Here is a 24,955-nt window from a genome sequence, read left to right as displayed (position 1 = left end):
AAATTTCTTTATTAGTGATTTTTTTTCTTCTTCTTCTTGTATGCATGTGTGCAAGCTTGCGTACTGTGGGTTTGTAAACTAAACATATAGCCTACAAGAAAACTACAGGAACATCAAATCAATTATGTCGTAGCAGCAAAACACAGCAACACACAACAGGAATTATTACGCACACAGTGTTTCACACAGCTGTGAGGGGTTGATGTTAAAGGGACAGCAGAAACACGGCAGAACAACACAGCAGCGTGAAAGTAAAAGCTGAAGCTGTTCATAGTTATAGCTACTCAGACATTCAGTGGAGCTCTTTATTAAATCATAAATAATCTGAACTGCCAGCGACTTTCTGTTCTCCTCGAAAGACAAACTTTTATTTCCAATTATTTGCCACGTGTAAATTTGCGTCTCACACGGTTCTATAAGACTCAACAAAAATGACCCATTCAGAAGTTCTACGGCTAAACAAAAACTGGCCAACCCAATGCTTATATCAGATGTTTTAGTGTTTGTCAAATCTACACAGACTTTTACAGTAATATTTTCCCTCAGCCTTTTCTCCTCGCAGCTCTGGACAGTGCAGCAGTTTGATCGACATGCAAAAGCGAGACCATATCTGGAGAGCGACGAGTCTGACGACGTTTGCTCTATGACTTCACATCCTGCTTCTTTTTCTGGAATTTTCTGAACTGAGACTGGATAGCCACTGCGGCCCTCTGCGTCTCTGGGTCGTCCATGTCGATGTCAAAGTCCTGGGGGGCGTTGTTTTTCTTTCCATCTGCGGTAGACAGGAAGGGAAAGAGTGAAAAGACAGACTTAGCCAAAAGGTCCTTTTAGAAGCTTGTGGTTAACATGTTGGCGCATTCCAGACCCGGAGTGAACGCATATCTGTGGACAAATGTCCAAACCTAAATGAAACCAGATATTTACATACGCTGAATAAAAAAATCGTGTTTTCCTCAAATGTCTGACATTAAATCAGACTCAACATTGACAGGAAAGAAACTCATTACACAAACAAAATATGACGTTCTTACATTTGATGAACTGTGTATTCAGCTTGCACAATTAGTTTTCGGGAAAAGAAAAGAAATAACTTGTATTATTTATGACTATTTTTATTTTCTACATCTAAGTGTAGATGTAGAAAAATTCATTCCAAACTGTCATTATTTCATAAACAATGCTGAGTCAAAATACTCAGTGGATGGAAAAAAAAATGTCCCAATTAAATATTAGACATCTCTGTGTCAGAATGTTGGCTGGTGAATCACATCATCATTCCCAAAAAGTGAGTAAATGTAAAACCAATTTCATTAAAAATATCTTTATGTTGAGTGGAACAAGGTGTAATTACAGTAAAGGAGAAAACATAAGCTGTTTGTTGGAAATACATTTAACATGCAGGCATGGACTAAGGTACAGTAAACAAAATAACCCAGAACTTAAAAAAAGTAACATTTGAAATGATTTTATTCCATTTTCTTTTAAGCAAACTGCTTAAGCTCTCGTGTTTGAAGGGTTGCATCTTCACACCGCAGTTTTCAGTTTTCTCCAGACGTTCTGCAGAGTTACGGTCTGTAATGATGGCGAGAGATTTTTTTTCTAAGCCATTCTTGAATCCTTTCGATGCAGGTTTTCTGTTGGATGACGAGCGGCCGGTATCCGAGTCCAGAGACTTGTGTGCTGCAGAGATCCACGGATCTCAGTGCTCCAAAACCAAGCAGAGCCACCTGCTTGTTTTACAGTAGATTTGAGTTTTCTTTGTCTTTTGAAACTTAAATCCTTCCGTTTCATAAAGACAGTGTTAACTGACCAAACAGCCCCAGTTTCTAAGGGATATCATGTCTGAAACTTTGGGTCTTATCAACATGAATCTTGTAAAATTCCAGCCAAGCAAAACCTCATTATTTGTACTTCAAGGGGTAAACACAGTGTGCATGTTAGACTTTTTGTGTGTGTTGTTCACACACACAAAATGTGATCAATAGCCCAGAAAATATTCTGTGTTTAGAACTGAGGCTTCACTGCATCACTGCTTCCTCTGTAATGTGCATTCATGCATCAAAGTGGGTCGTACAGTGCAGAGCTCCGTGCATGCTGAGCTGGTTCTGGTGAAAGTGGGCAATCTGGTGGTAAAAGGGATTTTTTCCAAACGGTTTACTCACGTTTAGACGGAGCCTTTTGCTGACCCTGCGTTGCTTGGATGACAATAAAAACAAAGCCATATTTCAGAATCGCAGGGCAGACTCTCAAAACACGCACAGACTCCTCCTAACTGTCCCGTCTTCTCTGGAAGGTCAAAGGTCATCTTACTTTAGCTGGACTTCAGAAACCTGGCACACTTTTAACAAACAGGGTTTGGAAAATAATTTTAAAAAGGGTTTGTGTGAGATTTAGTTTATTTTAAGAGAGCTGTATAAATGAAAAAGGATTGGATTTTGCCAGAGAGATGCACTAAGAAGTCAGCTGTTGAAGGGAACCAGCAGCTTGTTAACTTGATTGGAAATGGTATGTATATATAGCATTAAAATGCCCAGGAAAAGAACTGTTTATTACCTTTACACTTAAAAGCAATGACTAATTCTTTTGCATTTTTGGCCAAAGTTACTAGAACACATTAGAGGGTTTAAAAGAGCCACATGGAACTCTGCAGGTTTATTAATGCCAGCAATACTAACTACACGATTGGTGTGGTTAGCATTGCTCACAATAAAATAAAGGCTGAAGATAGGTCAGAATGTGAATTTAGCTTTATTCTGTCTTTGCTTATAAGATAGTTCTTAAAAAAAACTGATGTCGGCGGGTTGACTCAGAAATTGGCCCAAAGATGCTGCATTTCAACAACTTAGAAATACAAATTAGTTGTCTAGAAACATTTCCTAAATGCGGAGCTTCTTTCTTCTCCAGAACAGGGAGCACTGAGGATCCACCAGTACCTGTCAAGGCAAAATCCACTACAGGAATATCACCTGTTTTTGCCAAAGAGAGCAAGGACAAATACACTTTGACTTGAAAGAGGCAATCCTGCAACCAATGATGAAAATCATCCGATTGTAGAATTAGAGACATTGATTTTCCACCTTGTTATGATACAATCCACTGTGTGATGTTCCATTCCACCCTGTTTGAAAATATGTTTTTATTAAATATTATTACAAAGACATTAAGTACTGTGAATCTTTCTGTGCCATGTTGGGAATTGAAGACCAATAAATGCACATATATTGCATCTTGTATATACAGTATATTCTTTCTTTTTATTTTGTGCAACACGTCAGAGTACTTTGGATATACTCAATATCGGCAACTCGAAACCACATCATGGAGGAAAACAGGAAAGATGACAAAAATTAGCACATTTCACACTTGTGGGAAATTCAATTAACTTTCTCAAATCTCTCCCCATCACCTCTGGGATGTGTTCCTGTGGGATGAACCTGTGCTGTAACGCTCCTTATCAGCTGGGACAGAAATCCAATTCAGCTGCAGTCCTCTCAGGTTTATCAGCAGCCCCAGAGAGGAGAGACATGCTCCTCCAGGTGTGCTTCTCTCAGTGGAGTGAGGTGATGGAGTCATTTAGCTGCTGCTAACCTGCTACATGCATTGTGTTAGCAGAAGGTTCTCTTGAAGATGCGAAGAGTATTACAACAGGAGATTTTGTAGTGTATTGATATGGAAAATAATTTAGTTACACTAGCCGCGATTCTAAAAACTCAAGTTTTTTTGATAAAAGGTTTTTGTGCTAGGATCAGGTGTTCTGTTTTTTTTTTTTGTCCGTATTGACATTAGTGTGTCTCACTAAACTGCAATAGAAACACTGTCTTTGCATCACGAGTCATGTGATCAACAGCAGGATTTACTGCTGGCGGAAATGACAAAGGAGTCGACAGGAAGTGGTGGGAGGACGATGTTTTTTAATGAGTGAACAAACGCATTAATGTGTGATTTTTAATTGTGTTTCTTATTCAGTGGAAACACCGCAATTGTGAAATTTTTGGTGTTTTGTGCACATTTGTAATGGAAACTTGCGGAAAAAACTCACTGAAGAAATAAAAGCATTTGTGGTTATGAGACAAGAAATCCCACGAGAGGCAGGTGGTTGTTCGTTTGTGTGAAACAAACTAAAATTTTAATGTTAAATGTTTTAATTAGTTTTTAAAAAATTGAATAACATAAAATTAAATACTGTAGAAGAAAGAGGTTTTTCCTGTCTGTTTATAAAAGTCAATAAGCTTCAAATCTTTGGATTTAATGGCAAAAAATAAGATAAAAAATAGAAAACATATGAGCTGCACTGAAACATGACCATATTATAGCTTATATTTTTGAGCAGGAAGGTGAACATGTCTTAAAGGTGCAGTACAAAAAACATTTTTAAAAACCTAAAGACGGAACATCAACAGCAATAACAAAGGGTTTTGTTTGACAAAAATCTTAAGAGTATATAAATTACACTATAATTTAAAAAACCCAAAAGGTGGAAATTATGCGGCATGTTATTAGTATTTGCTGATTCTTTATCGTTTTGTGTGTCTGATTCCAATGAAGACAGACTGGAAGCAGAATAATTCACAAATGAAACGTTTTACTACATAGTAAAACTTAGAGAAACAAAACCCAAAAGTGTCTAATGGAGACACTGAACAGAAACAGAAGAGGCAGACCAAGAAACCCAGGAACAGGAGAGACAGAAAACAGGAAACTAAAGCGAACCACACAGAAATAAAAACAGGAAACTAGAAAGGAGATTCTCTAAATGTCATCAAAACCAAAACAAAACAATTACAGAATTATACAAAAACAATCCTCATCGTCATCACTCTTAGTTTCGGCCAGAAAGTTTTCCTAAGAGGGCCTTTTTGTTCTCGATCCCTACCAAACCAAAACAAGAATAAAACATGGAGTTCTGGACATACCGTGGCCATCAGATGGCTTGGTGTTTCCAGTCATTGCTCCGGGTGTTTTTCTCTGTAAAGTGAAAGAAGGAAGAAAAATGTTTTCAACATTTAGGGGGAAAAACACAGCCAGGTAGGCAAGATCTCAGGATTTTTATTTCTTTTTTTCTTCCTCATTCTTTAAGATATTCTAGTTATTCTAGGATGTTTACAATTAAATCCAAACTTGGTTAAAACTTTTTTTTTTTTAATGGACAGAAAATGTATCTTTAGAGGTCATTGTGATTTTTTAGTGATTTTCAAAACCAAGAGGCAGCCCAAGCATTTTTACTCATTTGTGCTGTTTGTCAGTGTTATTCAATGGGCGAAACATTTCCAGTGAAATGTTTGTTTTCAACACTGTGAGTTCCCCCCTATTGTTACCAAAGGTGCACAGAGAAATCAGCTGGTGTGACCACTATTTGGTGATTGGTTCCGACTGATGAACAGAACTTTAGAAAGCTATTGTTCTTGTTCCAGTCAGTGAACAAACCAGCGCTTATGGCCAACAGCAGCACACTTACTTCTGCGCTGCAGCAGGTAGAAGATTCAAAGCTCGATAAAATCCAACCAAAGTGGAAAAACCTTCCAATAAAGGAAGTACTGACTTCTGCTTTCTTTCATTGTTTTCATTAATATGGGGAGAGAGGGAAACGGCTTGAACAAAACCTTTTCTACATCAATTTTAAGATTTGATACTGTGTTAGAAACCAAATGCCACTCACAGTTTATTGTGATACAGATAAAAGAGATCACAACTGACCAGGATTGTTGATCATTCACCTATTTTGAGTTTGAATGGAGCAGAATTGTTGTTACAGAGTGTGTGTAACCTGTCAAATAGGCTCTAAATATGGATTTAATATGGATTATTATAAATCATCCTTTGCGGACGCTGCTCTTAAACATGGATGGGGATTCACCAGAAAACCGGCAGGTTCAATTTATTACAGCAAAGTTTCTCTATTTTAATATTAACTGTTCACAGTTAATATCTGGTAATATAATATATTCCATGGATATGAAGACATTTTGTTGTGTTAATTACCAAACCAGCTAAGCTGTCAGACGTCCTCTGCTCTGAGTATTTATGTACGCTTCTACTAACTCACAGCAATGTGACAATATGATTATAATTTCCCAGAGGCTCAACCAAAAAAATCCTAACTACAAGAAAAAAAATTTCACCCACTAATCATTTTGTAATATTCAATAAATTAGACCCGATCAGTCTTAAAAGTACCTTTGAAAATAACCTTAAGCGTACTTTTTAATAAGCCCACATTTCTGATTTTAAAAATATGTTGTTTTTTTTATTGGTCAAGTAATATTCTACTTTTAAATATGTTTTCATTAGCTATAAGTGGAAACTTATAATTAAAAGAAATAAAGGCTTTCAAACATCCATCTGTGTGTCATCAATCTACATAATGCCTTTCACTTAGTCATAGAGCTACTAAAACAAATGGGCTTTACAATAATCTAATTTATTGAATGGGTCTCGAGAATAACATTACATCTGCTTATAAATAATTAACTACCATTCATGCCAGGAAGGCTAGGAAAAGTAACTTATTTTTTGAGTACGATTGATTATAGTTCTTAAGGAGAAATGTTGAAACCAACACAAACTTCTCAAAGTTTGAAACTGCAGCTTTTGAATGCAGAAGACATCTGACAGAGGGATTCCGAGGCCCAGCATTTGCAAAGTAATCTCATTTGCATCAAGTAAGACAATTAATATGTCCTTGAGATGTTTAGCATTACTCGGTTTGTACAAAAGCGCCATTGAGAAGGCTGAACACTACAGGTGTCACATGATATGAAGAAATCATTTTTTTACAGATGGCTTCCAGCTGAGATCATCGTTTCATCTCACCATGTCCGACTTGAATTATTAACTCTGTGCTTTCACTTCCAAATGCCGAAGCACTTTTGATGTCTGTGAGTCAAATGAGAACAAAGTCAAACTAAGACCTGACATCTGCCCCCTGCTCCATCACAAGAAGCAGTGCAAGCAGAGAAGGTTAGTTTGGCAAAGAAGCCATCTGTTTTTCTGCTCAAGCAAAAAAAAAAAAATAATAAATAAATCAAAGCCAGTTTGTGCCGTTGGGACTCAGGGCGTCATGCTGACTTTCATCTGCTTAATTTGCGCTGTGGCAATCCGTCGGGTGAGAGAGAGGCTGTGTCGTCACACCCCAGAGCGAAACGAGACGGTCGAGGCGCTGCGTAACCAAAACATCGGAGTGTTTTTGCTGCTAAATTATTATTGAATAAATTGACATGAGAGCTCAACAACAAAGACATTAGTTGTTTTTAATCGGCTATTTAGGTTGTTCATCAGAAAAATAACCCACAGTGGAGCGAGAAAAGTGGCTTGGTCTTCCATCGCTGTTGTTTGCGGATTCTGCTTGTGCGTCCAATATGCAAGCGAGCCGGAAACGCATGAAGACAAAGGTTCCAGCAGAAGGTTGCCAATGAAAAAATATGATGGAAACATCCTGGTGTAGAGGTGATCCCTAAAGTAAAGTTGAATTACCATGGTCTGATCTTCTACTGCACAAATGAGTCATGGTTAAGGATTGCTGACGTAGAGGGAATTGGTCAAATAAATAAACCACCTTCCTGGTGTGTGGCTATTTTTGGTTATTTTACATGAACTCCCCAGGGAGACACACCACACTGCACTCAGGATCTATTAAGAATTTAGCAAGGAGAAAGAAAATCTAGGTCAGAGGCAGCTCATCCCAGCACAGTCTCTGCTCCAGAGCCGCTTCCCCACCGGTGGGCTGGAAACAGGACGACAGTGAGACCAAGATGCAGGTGCTGATTGAACGATGGACTTAGTCCTCTGGTCAATAATTCATTCTACCTCAAAGGCAATTTTAAAACATTTAGACAGGATACCACACACAGTTAGTTACAGATCAGGTTAAAAATAGAATTTAAACCTAAGAATAGATCTTGTTTGAGCTGAAAAAAAAAACAACACTAGGCCTTGTACACCAGAGTTTATTTGCTACATACTAATATTGCGTCTAGCGTTTTTCCATTTGACAACAGTTTGATGTTGGCTACACCACACGGTTTGATGGCAAGGTTTAGACATCCTGTTTTGACCAAGAAACAGATTAAATAAACTGGTTTTTGCACTCAGCCTTTATTTTAGGAACGATTTCAGTAGCTGACAACTGGAGCACTGCCATCGAGCATAAAATGATTGCCTATTGTAAAACCTGTTGCTTTTAGGCTGCACAAAAGTTAGCAAAAAACAAGTTCAAAAAGGAATAATAATCAAGTGTTCAGTCCAAGAAGGGACAGGAAGCCACTGCTTATTGAATCTTGCCTCCACTTCACTCCTGCAGTATGTATTAGGGATTCTTGATATATCTGCAATAAAAATCAGTATTGCCCGATCTTAGTCATTTTTAACATATTCATATCAGCTTGATAAATAAAACTGGCCTGACGTTAATAACTAACACCAGCAGCAACTAATTAAAATCACTTTTTTATTTGTCACAAAATATTGCTTGAGGATGCATAAGGTGAAAACGTAGACGCCAAAGCTCCATCTATGCAGTTAGTTCATCAAGCATGCCGAACTTTCAGAACAGTACAGCTCTCATTAGCTGCTTTTTGACATTTACATTTATAAAACTGCACCACAAATGAGTTGTGTGTTCATTTTTATGAATACTTCACGAGAGTGTAGCCTTGCATGTGATTGTGTTTATTTTTGCAAACTATCACTGCTTTTTGTTTTTTCTGTCAAGGTTTGAGCAGAGAAACAAATAAAAAGCAGGAACTCTTTCCATCACGTAGTTTTCCTCTAACATGAGTAGTTCAAAAATGTGACTTGTACCCACTGTCTGGATAGTGTTTAAGTAATTACAACAGTCAGATTTATTAAGCTACTGTATGTTCACTACTCAGTCAGTTAATTTAATGAAATCTAAAAAATTGGGGCAATGAGTTTTCCTAAATCTATTTTATGTAAAGAGAAGTAATTAGGTTTTACAAGTGATGATTTGAAAGGTTTTTACTACATGATACATGAACTGTATTTTTAGGGATTCGCTGTTATTGCAGCGGTCTGCAAATATGAGCCGTAATATGGAATTACGTTTAATCCCCCCCAAAATCCCAGTGTAACATTTTGACGGCTTTGGTATGAATTTATCCATATGGTTCTTTACGAGAGCTCAAAATTCAACCGCAGCACTGATCTCGTTTTGGCACTATATGATATGATATGTTCTATCTTAATCTGTTTTGATGACGCATCAACATGTACACTGAGTGATGGTTGTCTGTTTGTGCAAAGCCCTGCAGAATCCAAGGTTACCTAAAGAACAGATCTCAGCAGCAGCAAAGCCTGCTGACGGTTTAGATGGCTTACGGATCGAACAAGATTAATCTCTATTTATCTTTTAAAGGAGGTCAGGGGTCACTCAGTAAATCAGAGAACTGCACCCTGAACTATTTCCAAAGCTGTATTCCAAATGTAAACAAAAACATATTTTAGATTTCCTGATTTTCACTTTCAGTCACATTTTAATCTCTTTAAGATATTTTGAGTTAGATTTAGGCAATATAAAGAAATCAATGCATGAACAGTGTTTGCTACCAACTGTGCAGTTTTCTTTCTATATTGCTCAGCATCTTTCAACACTCTAATATCATTAAACAAAAAAAAGGAGGCCGTTCCTCTTTGGATGATGGAGCTAACAGCTTTGCCAAGTGGTCACCATGCCCCCCCAACTCTTAGTGTAATTAAAGTAAGGGCTTTGCTAACACAGCAGGACATCCCAAGACCCACTGGACTCTAGAGCTGGATGTTTTCATTAAAAATGTTCATAGGAATCTTTTCTCTCATTCCATTCTTTGATAAATTTTAAAGGTGTGAAATAGAATTTGGTATTTGATTGTCCAAATGAGCTCAATGTAAAAAAAAAAAAACCTTAACGATGAGAAAGTCACATGTGTTAGCAGGCAGCACTTAACTCCAATTAACCTGCGGTGGAATTATTGCGACATTGTGAGAAAATTACATCTCAGTTTTTTAAACGTTTTCATGTGTGGAAATGTGATAGCAAATTATGTCAGTTACACTAAAGGGAAAGTGAAGAATACATCAGTTTTATTGCAGCCTCAGTGTTAATTTGGCAGTGTGTAAAATCTTGCCAGGTGCTGAGATTTACAACGTTACACACTACCAAATTAAAAAGATGGGAAAGGGGAAAAGATGGATGTTAGACATTAAGTGTCTACAAGCCATGCAAGGAGTTTCTGGTGCAATGCAGAAGTTTTGGCCATTATTCGACACGGAGTTGAAGCAAAGGGTTGTTTAGTAATTAGAGTATAATAGACATGGCAGCACAACAGTAACAATATGAATACACTGAACTTACTTCACCCCTAAAAGACACCTCTCATTAGATTTCCAGCCCTTTTTTTGCAGCAGTGTTGGACAACTTTGTGATTTTAGTTTAACAACTTTGTAAAAATAGGTGAATTAATTCTATAAAATTAGTAAGAGTAGGTGTTCTAAGCAGCAGACTGGTAAGTGTTTTTGTCTAACAATACTTGAACCTTTACACTATTTCAGCAGTTTGGCTGATAATAGGGTGTTGACGTTTGGTGTGGTAGTTCGTGACATGGTTATTGTTTCTGAGTATCGTCAGAGTATTCTAGTATTCCTGTGAACAGGAATGGTCTAAACACACAGCTCTGTGGAGCTCCAGCATTGATGGTGTGAACCGGGGATGTGATCGAGCTGAGCTGTCAGTTTCCTGTTTGCCAAGGAAATTGTGTGCCAGGTCTGAATGCATGCAAAAACGAAGCTATTTTTTAAAATGTTTAACTTCTAAGTTGGAACACTTAACTAGAAAAGACAAGAGCTTAAGACTTGATCCTATTTTTTCTCTAGGTTTAACATCCATTTCTCTTTGACTTGCACATAGAAGATTTAAAATTTAACCACTCAGCTACATTTGGCATCCAAAACCACGTCGTTCAGCTTTCATACATTGAGTTTTAGTTGACTCAGAAGCAGCTTCTAATATTATTTCAGACCAGAAGAAACAACAGCAGCCATGTTGAATTTCTGTTCCAATGCATCTCTGCTCTCACAGAGACAAAAACTAGCCTGGCCAGGCTAGTTTGATCACAAATGACCACATTATGATCATTTGTGAGAGTCCCAATGATCATAATGTTCTTTAAAATCCAAATTGAGTCGTTACTGAAGACAGGTTGAAATGTAGATTAGGAAACTCATCCATTCTCCCATCATATATCAGTTCTGAGCCTCATACTGCTGTCCATGATTTGACCATTCAAAGTTTCCAGACTTTCATTTCAATGTCACTGTGTAAGAATTGCAGGAATGATTAAAGAATAAAACCTCTATTGGATGTTGTGTCACATTGTATAAAAGCTAAACACCAGACTACAAGCTGCTCCAAGGAGCAGTTGGGATGTTGGAGGGGGAAGATAAAATATGTATCCTTATGCTTTCAGTCAGTGGTGATCCTCAGGGTGAGCAATTCGTGATAAGGTCTTATTGGAGGCTGTGCTCACAAATGCACCCTGACAGAATGAGTGTTTTTTTTTCTTTGTTTCTTCCTCTGGCTTCGCAGTTACGCTGAATAATTCAGTAACTAAACGATGTGTGTCTGGAGTCTCCTCGCTCCGCTCTATCTCAGATCCTCCCAAGTCAACGTGCAAAGTTTGATTTTCAGACCCCAATAAATGATGCATAAGTGTAGAGGTCGGAGTTGTCTCCGCTTCATCACGCCAGACCCAGCTTGAAATGTCACGCAGAAACATGTTCATAACTTTATCACAACGTTCTGGTAAAGAGTTATTTGACGATGATTTATCCTTCAGATCTGCAGCCACTCGCATAATCTTGTGAGCAAGTTTTATTCTGATCATAAAACCAGAAGCACATTGAGCATATGGTAATCTGACTGGATTTTAACTTCTGTTTTCTAACAGCATAAATTTTACAAAATTTTAAAGGAAAAGTTGCTGAGGGAAACAACATGGAAAAACGTAACATGAGTCAGCTCACTATAAATCGTTTTTTCAACTAAGCGTACCACTATGCAAATGAGATTTATCACTTATAAGTACAAAATGTCGACACCTGAGTCTGTAGTAGTTCAGCTGACTGCACAAAAGTCAAAGAAATGCTCATAGTTATGAATCAAATTATTTATAAAATAATAAGCTTTGCAGCTCAGTGAAAGGCTCTTACCTCACTCATGGTCGAGCTGCGTCTCTCGGCGAGGATTCCAGCTGTGTGCGATGCGCTCCTGCCAGCAGACGATACAGCTGCAGTAGATTCCCTCTGTGCTTCCATCTGTGTGCAGTGGATGCTTTTATAGTCTGCAGAGCCCCCTGCAGCCCGCAGCTTGTCTGCAACAATCCAATGAGCAGAGCTCTTCTGTCTGAGGAGCAGCCGTCTGTCCAATCATCTGCTGCATGTTTGGCTTGTTTTACAAATTCTGACGTGGTGACAGTGGAAGCTGACAGATAGAAGTAAAAACTTCTTGTAGCCAAGAACCTGTGGTGAGATAAAAAGAGAAGCTATCAGGAACCCCTGACTTTAATGTTTCTGCTTTGCATTAAAAATGAAAAAATAAAGACTGATATGTATATTTAACATTAATCTGTTTTTATAATTTTATCAGATGTGTATAAAATGTGCTTTTGCAAACTTAGTAATTTACAAAAAATGTCAATGGTTACTTACAGGGAAATGACTGTAGGAGGCAGTGCATCACCAATTATCTTCCTGTATGAAAAGCATACTGAGAACAGAACATGTACTTATTTTTTTCTATCAGAGTAATTACCTAAGAGAATGTAAAAGGGAATAACTTTACTTCAACAATCCTGAACTATCCCTTTTTGTTATGCTACTAACATAATTATCAAAGTGCACAAGGATTCGAGAGTTTCTCTTAACATGTCCGAATTTCAACACTGTGATTTTTTTTTTTTACAACTCATGCAATCACATAACTACAGACTCTCATCTCACCAAAACCAGCCAGGCATTTAAAGTTATACAAACAATGGTCACAGAATTATAGTCACACAAACTAAAGAGGACCTTTTTGTATAAAGACCATTTGTCTCATGCAAACGAGTCAACCTGGGAGAAGACAATACTGGCACTGATGTCATTTCCAGTTTTGAGACATAAAGACAGAAGGCAATCAGATTTATGTTGTGTTTCTCAGACTGGAAGGGTTTTTACCGAAGGATGCGAAACCTCTGGCACCCATTCTGATAATGACTGCTCCGTCTTTAAATAACTTCATAAGTCATGAAAGTTTATACTTAGAAAACAGTAAAAACTTTATATTATTTAAAATTTCTTTTCAACTTTCAAGCAAAAATGTTTTAGTACACTTATCCATAGGCCTCTTTCAAGATATTCAAGGACACAATAAATAAATATGAAAACTAAGGCACAAAATTGGCAATTAAAGCACCGTTACAGAAAAATAAAAAGTCAACAATGCAAAGTCAAAGAGTACAGGTGATTTTCCTTTGTTCATTACTGTTTTTCCAAGCAATACATAAGATATGGTGTCATGTTCGTAAAGTACAGAAATTGCGTTTCCTGGTTAACAAGATCTTTAAATCTTTAAACTATAACACATTTCTTTGACAAATATCTAACAGATTATTCTTTTTTGAGGAGATTTCTACAACGATTTTCTAAATGAAAGTGAGATTTGTTAATATTTTTTGCTGGCATGTAAAAACAGAAAATACTGAGGACAAAACTATTTCAAGGAAACAGTTGCAGACACTGATTACAGAAGAAAACAAAAAGCATTCTGTGTTAACAACAAAAATAATTTATTCATGAAAGCATATGTCCAAAATTTTCCCACAGTTAAAGAAACAACTGGTTATTCTTCTTATTAAATAGTTTGGATTTTTTACACACACACTTTGGTTTCAGTTGATGTTAGCAAATCTACACGACTCAAACCGAAAATGTTTTTATCTTTGGTAAACAATGGTATATATTAAATGTCTACGCATTCACAAGAGACTGTTAAGTTTTGTTGCTGTTTCTTCAGCTAAAAGTAGCTAAAACAGTCTGACCAGCTGGTAGTCTCCCACCGCTCTGAGGATTTCTTCAGTGTTTTCCAGTCACATCAGGAGCCTTTTATGGCACAATCAAAAATGCTATATGTCTCAAATATGACTTAAAGGAAGTTTGACTTCATAATTGAATGCCTTGAAATTGGTCCTCTGTCTCTTTACAAACTTCTGTTCACTCTGACATTCCACTTTCAGGAGGTCATCACAAATTTTGCTCCTCTATTAACATTTAAAAAAAAAAAAAGTATTTATTTTTTTTTATCAGTGTTGCAAATTATCCATCAGTCTTTGCTCTTTAACATTTACTCTCTCCAGACGTTGGACAAAACAGCTGAAAAACTTTAAAGTTCCTTTGAAAAGTCTGTCAAATGTCCATAGCGCTCTCCATCCTCTGTGTGTCATCACACAAAGGTCATATGTCTGTGTTTCAGGAAGCCGGACTCAGTCCAGTCGCTTGTGTCGTTTCTCTGATTCTCCGGCTCGTAGTACTCATTTACCTGACCCCTTACCTGTTCAGATGTGTCGATGACACTTAGCTGGTTGTGTGTTGTCACTCTCCTGTCAAACCAAAAACATCTGACCATGAATCTCTGCAGCCCTAAACGATTTTATTCATGAAACTGTACAGTAAACACACGTGGTCATTTACCTCATTTCATCTTGGTAATTTCGTTCTAGAAGGGAGCATAAAGCAACACATTACGGGACTTGAGAGGATTTTTTAAAATTTATTTTCTGAGACAGAAAGAAACTTTCTGCTTTGGGATTATACCAATGTGCCATGCAGAGTGATAGGAGTTAAGCCAAGAAGGAATGTCTCTTACTTTTTTCTTTCCTGTGTTTGTAGCAGATCACGATTACGAGGATGAGAAAACCCAACAAACCACAACTTCCAAACGACACAACTACGGCTATCAGCACTGTCCAGTCTGGAGGTTTGGGAACTGTTGCGGGGAGGGAAATATCAAGTAAGTTAATGCCCCACAAAAGTTGTTTTTTTCAACAACAAAAGCAATAAAGTTCTGCTCTTACATCTAGTTAAATGCTCTAATGTAATTTGACTCCAACTGGTAAAAAGTACATTTTTTTTACGTTAGTTATTCCCATTTATGGATGGTTAAACATGCAAAAAGAAACTATCTACTGTCTACATTTTTCAAAGACACCCAGGCTCAAATCAAGCCAGATTTTTTAAATGAATAAAACTTTTTCGAAACCTGAGTTGAAATTAAATATGTAACAGGAATCAGACAGAATATTAAACCAGCACCAGGGACGGCAGGCGTCCATTCTTTGCCCTCTGTATTTGCTCAGTGAGCTCATCAGCTGCACAACGAACACGACACGTCCAAATCAAGACCGGAGGAGAAAGCTGGGGTTCTTCCCATCAAATCTGTGCTTCTCTTTTGAAATCATAATACTTTCTTAATGGGGATAAAAGTTACCCCACAATCTGTACCAAGAATTTTTGTATTTTTTACATTCTGTGGCTGAAGGGAGACTCCAGATTTCCTCTCTCATGTCTGTGTCCTCATCTTGTGATCAAGCTATTTCTGTGCCTGGCTTACCTGAAACCTGACTCTGGGAATGTAATTGCCACAGATCATATGTTGAGTGGATCCATCATTGAGTTAAAACTGATGCTCTTATGTTTGTGTTCAGCCAGCTGGGTTTTACACTCACAGGCCTCTTTACAGTCACTATCTAATTTACCGATGTTTTGAATGTGGAGAAAGATATGCACTGTAAATGTTTCTCTTCAAAACCTCAGAGCTTAGTGTCATTTCTACTGAGAAATTACATATAATGTATGTGGTAGCAACTTTTTAGTACTTTTATATTGCTTTGTTGTTCTCGTTTAGTACCTTTAAAAGCCGTGCGTGTGTGTGTGTGTGTGTGTGTGTATACCTTACTCTACACACAGTAAAAATAATCAAAATATATTTTTTTCTAAATCTGCTGCACTTTGCAGATTTTACAGTCTTCCATCTAGTTTCTCAGGGTAAACAAGCTTTTGTGTTTAGTCTGTTATTTGTTATTGACATGTCTCCACACACTGTAAAGCATCTGGATTTTATACTGCAGTATTATGTTATGAATATGCCAATAAACTTTAACCTTTAACCACTTCTTAGAATTAATTACAGGGGGTTTTTTTCACTAAAAGGGAAAATTGAAAGGACAAAACCAAACCAACTACTGGGATTAAAAAAAAGAAATAATTGTCTATTTTAATCTCAAAGCTTTTTCCTTGCTTTCATAGAAAGTTTGCTGACTGATGTCGCTTTAATATGAATCCTCTTCTGCCCTGTGGACAAAGCACTTCTTCTCAATAACTGCGCTTCTATTACAAATGTGCACAAAACTTTGTCACTATTCCACTAATGTCCAAAAAGAATCCAACTTCGCAATTGATGTGTTGTTAGGGAATACAAATGTTCACGCAAATAAGGATCATGCCACATCATGATCCTCAAACTACTTCCTGTCTTCTTCTTCTTTGTGGTTTGCGCCAGTGGAGGCATGCGGTTGTTGATCATGTGACTCATGATACGGAAAAAGTGGAAATTCTATTTCAGTTTTGTGAAATAAACCAATTTTGATACAGCCAAAAAACCCATCTCATTATAGCACCAAAACCTTTTATCAAAAAACAAGATTTTTTTTGTAAATCGCCGTGTTTCCAATCAGCTAATTTATTTTCGAATTGTGAAATTGCTCAATTATATGGTCAAAGGAAACACGGGTATTGTTTACAGGAGATATATATCAAATCTCTTTTAGTCGAGCTTAAGATACCCACAACAAAAAATAATTAAGTCCCATTCAGCTCAAAACTAATTCCCAACTGATGCCTGACAGCAGTGGTTCAGAACTTACCAATCTCGATGTAGACAGAGCTGGACTGTGGAGCGGTGAGCGTTGAGAGAGAAGCCAAACAGTCCACTCTTGCGTTCCTGCTGGCCGTGAGCCGGACTGTACTGGCGGAGTTGAAGGAATCCCCATCTGGTGTGCTGGTGGTGTTGTAGAGGCTGCTGTTCACAGCCCGACCGTTTTGGGTCCAGCTGATGGTTGGAGCGGGGAACCAAGCAGTCGTTACGCACTCCAACTCCACCTCCCCGCCCTGCATCACCGTCACATTCCCACCCGGGATGCTGACTGTTCCACTCTCTGATAAAAAGAAAGTAAATATGGTTTAGATTGAAGAACCCAAGCACATTTGTTAGAAATCAAATACTGGATTTATTTGATACATTTATTTTAGCTTAACGTAAAAAACGGGATGTGAGATAAGGTAGAGATATATTATTGTAAGAACCCTTTCAATTTGCTTCAGTCCGTCTTTAGACTGTAAACTTTTGGGTGCTTAGTGTCATATTGGGTTTGTACTTTGATATTCATACAATGAAATGTTCCCAGATTTCTTTAACAATTTGATTATTCTACTCGGGAACTGATACATACCTTACAGATCCCTTCCAAATTGTCTTTGGAAAATATTTTTCAATTGATTTTTAGACCAATTTTTTACAAAGCCTTTTTTAGCAAAAATTTAACCAACCTCACATTTATCTGTTTACTTAAATCCAATGTGTCAAACTCAAGGCCCGGGAGTCAAATCCAGATTTTAAAAGAGCCTTCAAAACACAGTTGTGTGCTTAAATATTTTTTAATCAATCAAATCAAAGTAGTTCTTACACGGCAATGTGAAAAGGGGTTTAGCTTTACTTAATTATAAGAGTGCAGAGACAGATAGTATTTTAAGTTTAACAGGTTTTGTTTTAGGATATTCATGGTCTTGATGTTGCCCAAAATTAAAATGAGTTCGACACCCCAGACTTAGATTATTGCACATAAGCTATAATAACTTATAATATGGTGTCAATTTAATTCTTTGTGTTTCTTAAAAACATTCATTGCAAGGCTGTCGCATGTTCAGGATTATTGGATGGTTTCTTTAAATAATAATAATAATAGTAGTGCTAAATAAACTAGCACTGTCACTACAGTAGTTTGTCTTTTGTGTTTTACTCTGGATTTAACTATTTTTGGTACTTTTGATAAATAAAAGTTTGCGTAAGAAGCGCATCAGACGTGGAAAATTGCTCATTCCTGACCTCTAGAGTATACCACAGGAACTACAAGGCGTCTGCAGCTTCATTTGTCATTTCTAAATTCAAGACTGCAAAAACTGAATGTAAAAACATAGATTTTACATCCTCACCTTGTACAAAAAGCTGGGCTGTCACTGGTTGATGACCTTGTACATTACACACAACTTCCCCAGCATCAGCACGGGTGACATTATGGATGATAAACTCCACACAATTTCTGTTGGTACTGACGCAGAATCTGGCAGAAAATCTGTCCACCGATGGGATTATGCTATTTGTTGAGTTGATAATTGTGAGGACTTGAATCCCTCCGACACCCCAGTTTGTGACCTCCCAGTCTCCCTGAATGGTGGCGATAAACTGGACATCAGAATCTCGCAGCGCCGTTGAGCTCAGAGGCTCCAGTTGGACCTTCTGTGACACCACTGGGTACAAGACAAAGAAATCATACAACAACCTGGATGCTGAATTTTATCTCAATGTAAATGCAGCTGCTGATGTAAATTCCACATTTGTCAACTGGATAGTAAATACCGTTTTTCACCAAAATGTATTCTGTTACATTTAGCTCTAGTCAGTGACAAAACCACTTTTATTTATTTTATTATATCCATACTGCAATATTGTTACATTCCTCAAATAATGGCCTAAGAAATTTTTTGGGCAAAAATGATTTTTGCACAAAAAGAAAAAACAAATCAGTAAATCACCACCTCTATTTTGCCAAGAGATGATTTTTTTGCAAAAAAAAAACCCAAAAGAAAAGAGAATAATTGGGCAAAACATGATTTAGGCCACTATTTTAGGAAGGTGACAATACTCTAGATTGCCTAGAAGGTAAATTTTTCCTGACTTAAAAGCAGCTACATTTTTGTTAAAGTGTTTAATGAATAGCAGAATTAACAATTACATAAATTTTTGTACATGTAGGAATTAACTAATTTGTCTAGAAATGATTGACATGTTGAATTTACTTAGGTTAAAATTCATGCTTAAGAGGAATGTTACCGACAGTTGTTTGGTGACGATAGTTAAATTCTTTTATGTTTTAGGAGTCATTATTGTAAATGTTAGATCAGAGAATGGAATCAGGAAACAGGCGGCAGCATAACAAAGGAATGCTGCTCTGTTTACACTTGTGCTTGAAGAAAGTTGTCGTTTGCTATGTGAATTTAGCAAATAACTTTGCTTTGTTAGCATTTTAATGGCCTGAAAGTCAAACACAAAGTAATTCTGAAAACCATTTGTCACATGTCCTGCATTGATGTCAAGTTGAGAAATATTTCCTATTTGTAGGAGAATTTCATTGAAGGAATTTGGAGTTTATTAAAAATAACTTGTAAAAATAATGTCTGATTGGAAATTATGTTTTGTATGTTTTTAGTCTTGGTGGTCACATTCACTGTCAAAAAATGAGAATGAATGTCATTTTTTCACTGGGAAAATAGTTATATCACACATCCGTCTTTTTCTTTCTGTTCTTTGTTTTTTCGTAGAATTTTTACAGTCAAGATCTCTAAAAGACAAATTCAACCACACAATTTATAAATTTTTAAATACATATAAATAAAGCACTGACCTCTGCATTGTAGTAAACAAATGGACATGAGGCCAAACCATATTTTCCAGGAAGCAATCATTATAGTGTTGTCACTCTAAAGAATGAAACAACATATAAATCACTGTAACGACGGAAACGTAGATGAATCTGAACCTTATAATGTAACACAATGAAATACAATGTAACACCAAGAATGATTTTTTTTTAAATCATGCATTAATAGAAATAATATCAAACTACTGGTGATACATCAAGTTGTCCACTGCACTTGGTTGGGGAAATAACTCATTGGAAAAAATACACAGGGGAAAAAAGATCAAATAAAATCTATACAAAGAGAGGATTTGATTATTTTCCTGTTCCAAAGGATCGATCTGGCGTTTCATTTCGAATGAAAACAACACAAAGTCTGTGACACCCAGCTGCCGTCTTACAATACCGTACCATCAAAATGTTCTCACATCCTTAACTGAAGTCAGTTTAACTGCAACATTTCTGTTTATTTTTTCCTCTATGTAATTAATCATTTTGAAATCTCAGAGTAAAAAAAAAAAAAAAACTTACCAAAAGTTATATTTTTCCACAACTCAAATTTGATCGACTTACTGCGTGACAGTTCCTGCCGTGGATGGTGCTGCTGACCAGACCTGCATTTCCTGGACTAACAGGTGGGACTCAAACTGACACAGGAAACAAAGTCCAACCTTGGTTTCTGAAAGCCAACCCTTATCTGCTCTCCACACACGTCACTGGGTCATAAAGCCTCCGATGTTTCACCCGAAGACACACCTGACGGGTGAAGTTGAGGTGTGACAAAAGACAAGAAGTTAAGTGTTACAACTGAGGTTAAGATCAGGTTTGACATTCTTATTAAGCTGCTTGCCAACATGAAGATCTTTGTTTCGCCTTATTTTTGTTTTTCAACTTTTCTTTTAGCAAATGGATGTGGAATATGTAGAATAATCTCGCTAACATGGAATAAAACAATTAAAAAGCAGAGAACAGAATGTTTTCTCATCTAAAGGGACTTGAAAACAGCTTCTCTATTTACCCTCACAGTGCGCATCAGTCTGAAACCCCCATCTTTTATTGCCCTGATGGTTACAAATATGCAGGGTTCAGTACTACTGTTTCGAAATCTAGATAATACATCCAATAATAATACTCCTTTATTCATTAAATTGCAACAAAATATATATTTTAGAAGAGATTATTGCAATTAAATCCAGCGACATGTGCAGGTAGCTTCAAATCCTAGGTTGAAAAGAGATTATGTTCTTTGTCCAAGTACCAAAAGTTTATCCATAATTCAGATTTGTCATTTATTTATTTAAGAACAGAGAGAGGAGAGAGGGTAAAACAGCATTATTAAGTAATAGAGAGGAAATAGAAAGTTGATTTCCAAAACTACCAGAATTACCTCCTTCCTGGTTATTACCTCTGAACACTGATAAAACTAACCACTAGAGGTCAGTGTAGGATAACTGAAACATCACAAAGGACCTTAAATTTGAAAGGGTTTCCATTTTGAGCTGTTCTGGCTCGACACGTTTTATATGATACATGTTGACATTTAACATTCATTATTGTCCATATATATATTACATCGTTAAGTAATAATGCATTGAAAACAGAGATGGAGTAACTTTTAGAATAATAATAATAATAATAATAATAATAATAATAATAATAATAATAATAATAATAATAATAATTCACTCACCCATGTTTGGGTTTTGCTTATAACTGTGTTTAATGAACAAGCTAAGATGTTCAAAACAAAATAATAATGTATTTCTCTGTATTTTATGTGCTGAAAGCTAAAGAAACTTTTCAAATTAACCGTTTTACAGTACAGTGTGTGCCAAATTTCCTGTGACACAAATGATCAAAAGTATAAATAAATCACTACATTTGGATATTTGTGGTGATCATTTTTCAGTTTGGGCCCAGCTTTGTTGAGAAACCTCTACTTTTCTAGTTGTGATTCTAAATTTCAGGGGACTTTCAGGTTTTCTTATTCAAATAAGAGCTAAAATATTTGAAGCTATGAGTACAAAGGTTACGCATAAACAACGGCTAATAAATCTTCTACCCACTCCTTTTGAGCCTATAAATCTCTACTGTTCTTCTTTTGCTGACTTTTGTTTTAAGTTTATTTTTTTGTGTGTGTATATTTTTGTTTATCCTTTTATTAGACTATGTCCAATAAAGTCAGAACTCAAATATATCAACTGTTTTTTTCTAACTAGAGAAAATGATTTTTGTAAAAATGAACTGAAACTAGAGAGTTAGCGACTAGTGAACGTTATCCCTTGGCCTGCTCAATGTTCAGCTTCCAGGCTCCATGGACGCCATTTTATGAGTCTTGCTGTATGGCACAAAGTGGAATGTCTCCAGACACAGCTTGTATTGTATAGGCAGAAGCTGTCAGACAACCATGAGAAACAGGAAGAAGATAATGGGGGGGGAGGGTCAGGGATCAGATCCCACCGCACAAGGCCAGCAATGGAAGCAATATGGAGGCCCCCCTCTGTCACCAGAGCCTCTCTGTCAGGGATCATCAGTCATAATGTATGCCATGCGCTTGATTTAATCATGGCCTTTGTCTCTCTGTACCGAGCACAACTGTAGAATAGCTCAGTTTAATTGCACCCCCTTCTCCCGGAGAAGACGATGTGACTTTAACGGCGGATACGTCGCCAACAATAAAACTGCGCAAAGTCTGGAGCATGCATCAATCGCTATTGTTGGATTTGCTTTTGTTATGTCAGCTGCCGCCTCATTAATGGTTAAAGCCGACTAAGGTTTATTGTTACTGAGCTTATTAGGCCTTGTTGCCTTCGGGGGCGAGCCTCCGCCCTCTCTCACATGTAAATGACTGTTAAGGGCAGGTCAGAAGCACACCTCTGCTCACGCCTTTTAAAAGCTGAAGGAACAAATTCTCACCATTATAAAATAATGGTCCAAGTCTTTTTTTTTTTTTGTCTAATTCATCTTTTGGCAAAAAAAGGTGGTGATTTTTCCCCCCCAAAGAATTACTTTAGGCAATAAATGATTTAGGCCGTTATTTTACGAAGGTGACAAAATGTAACCAATTTGTTGTCCTGGGAAGGGTGAGATTTTCTAAGGTCCTTGTTTTATTTTTAATTTTATAGTAACCGAACCCATTTTGTCAGCTTTTTGAGGATAAATATTTAACTCATCTTCTGTTTTTTTCTTTTCTCAAAAAATTTAAAGGCAGTCGCACAAACGGACCATTCAGATTCTACGTGGAGGCAACAATATCCTTCCTCTCTCATGGACGGGTATATTATCGCTTCACCTGCTGCTCCATATGGGACAGCTGCCATTCGCTGCATGGGAGAAATCCACTTAGTAACAGGGGAGAGACTAAGCTTTTCCTTACATCCATTCACTCATCTCTTGTCTGCACAACTCAAATGGCTTTACAGGTGGAAGCAAACAGAAATGCCTGTTGTTTTTTGCACAGCATGCAGCATAGAGTCACCAGTTTCCTCTCATTAACACAAAACTTAAGACTGTAAACCACTGAGGAAGATACGTGAACAAGTTGCCCTCTGTCAAAGAGGCTTTAGATGAGGTCACCTTTACCTTCATCCCGTCACCTCCCTTAGGGATTATGCCAACGCCTGTGTTCGGAACTCCGCTTATTGTTTCTTCTAATCCAGCAGACCTATCGTACGAGTTTGAAATGAAAGCTAGTATCATTAAGTTAGCTTCTACCCTGCCTTATTAATTATTTTTGCAGGTCAGATTTTAAAGCGTTCGAATTAATAATCTACACACTGAAGGTCTGCAGACTTCTGCAAGAAGGAGGAAGGGGTGGGAGAAGGAGGGAAGTCGGATCTCCGGCCAGGAGCCGTTATGGAAAGAATCCATAGTGAACACAACCGCATTGTAACCGGTTACACAATCATTGCAGTTTTTTCCCCTCTCTGGTGTCTGTACAGAGGAATTCCCACAGACAGATGTAACTCAATCTGCTAGGCTATTTATAGGACTATTTTACAAGTTTCTTCACAGTGCAGCTACAATATGGGTGCTTTGGTTGAACTTTCACTACACATTAGTGCTTTGTTTTTCTTTTTTATCTATCAGACAAGCTTTGACTGGCAGCATGCTGTAAAATTACACAAAGGTTCACAGCTGAATTTAGAATCCAGAAACTTTTTTTTCTTTTACTCCCCTTACTAGATTATTTTTGTTGTGGCAACAAAAGCACAAATCGTGTTAACTTGTTGTTTGTGGTTGCTATGCTAGGAGATGAACTTAAGCTAAGTCTTTTGAAACCCTTTGAAAGGTTTTATTCCAGTATTGCCCTCTGTTTACAGTAGCTCTGCCCATCCTCCCCACAGCATGATGCTGCCACCACCATTGTTCACCATGCGGCTTGTATGTTCAGTGTTGGTTTTACATCATACATCAAACATTTCCCAATTTTGTCACGGTACATCAATAAACTTCTGTATTTTGTTAGATTTAACGTGGTGGGAAAAAAGCAGTGCGTTATTGTGATGCATGCGTTTTCAAATGTTATGCAACCTAACTGCAGCTCTCTCCCACGACTCCCGAACTCAGCTCCTTCAGACTAGCCAGCAGCAATTAGCAAACAGCTGGTGGAACTGCGTATCTGCTGAGCTCATTAAGCAAGATACTTCTGAGTTCAACGCTGGTAAAAACTTTACCAGCGTTAATAGAGACGCACTGTTGCAATGACTTCCTGAAGGCGGCATTTCAGAAAGAGCAGGAGATTTTAAAAGGACAAAGGCTCATTTTCAATGTGTTAAATTAGAAAATAAAATTTCTTTTAAGTCATATTTGATATATACAGTATATAGTAGTTGTACAACTAACAAAGTTAACATACTTACGTGATTATACTAGAAAATGGTACACTGAAACTGGAAAACACATAATACTGCTTCTTTAATATTTTCAGAACAGATTCTCTCACCTGAGCTGTGGATGTCTGCTGCTCTTCCAGAGTTACCACGGGCCTCTTGGCTGCTTCCTTGATAATTGTTCTCCTCGCTGGGCCTCTCTGATGCAGCCATGCCTTGCCTGGTTCTGCCACACTCTTAAATTTGGACGTCTCACAGGACCCTGGATTTAAAATGAGATTAAATCAAACAAAGTTGGAATCTGTTCATTAATAATTAGGTGACTGTTGAAGACCGTTTGGTACT

At 37.3% G+C, this 24,955-nt stretch overlaps 1 protein-coding gene across 1 annotated transcript; it reads right to left on the bottom strand.

Annotated features, from left to right (window-relative positions):
• igsf5a (immunoglobulin superfamily, member 5a) lies at positions 1-24,955 on the bottom strand. Its single transcript, XM_028031071.1, has 11 exons — positions 24,724-24,955; positions 20,310-20,534; positions 19,764-19,839; positions 18,295-18,609; positions 16,950-17,240; positions 14,894-15,013; positions 14,719-14,743; positions 12,697-14,627; positions 12,199-12,507; positions 4,914-4,965; positions 1-772 (listed from the first exon to the last, which is right to left on the bottom strand). The coding sequence occupies exons 3-8, from the start codon at positions 19,822-19,824 to the stop codon at positions 14,471-14,473; spliced, it is 969 nt and encodes a 322-aa protein (XP_027886872.1). The 5' UTR covers positions 19,825-19,839; positions 20,310-20,534; positions 24,724-24,955; the 3' UTR covers positions 1-772; positions 4,914-4,965; positions 12,199-12,507; positions 12,697-14,470.

The sequence above is a fragment of the Xiphophorus couchianus genome, chromosome 11 (genome assembly GCF_001444195.1).
Source record: "Xiphophorus couchianus chromosome 11, X_couchianus-1.0, whole genome shotgun sequence".
In the NCBI taxonomy this organism is placed as follows: domain Eukaryota; kingdom Metazoa; phylum Chordata; class Actinopteri; order Cyprinodontiformes; family Poeciliidae; genus Xiphophorus; species Xiphophorus couchianus.
The sequence above is the reverse complement of the archived record's forward strand: the minus strand, read 5'-3'. Positions and strand labels throughout refer to the sequence as shown.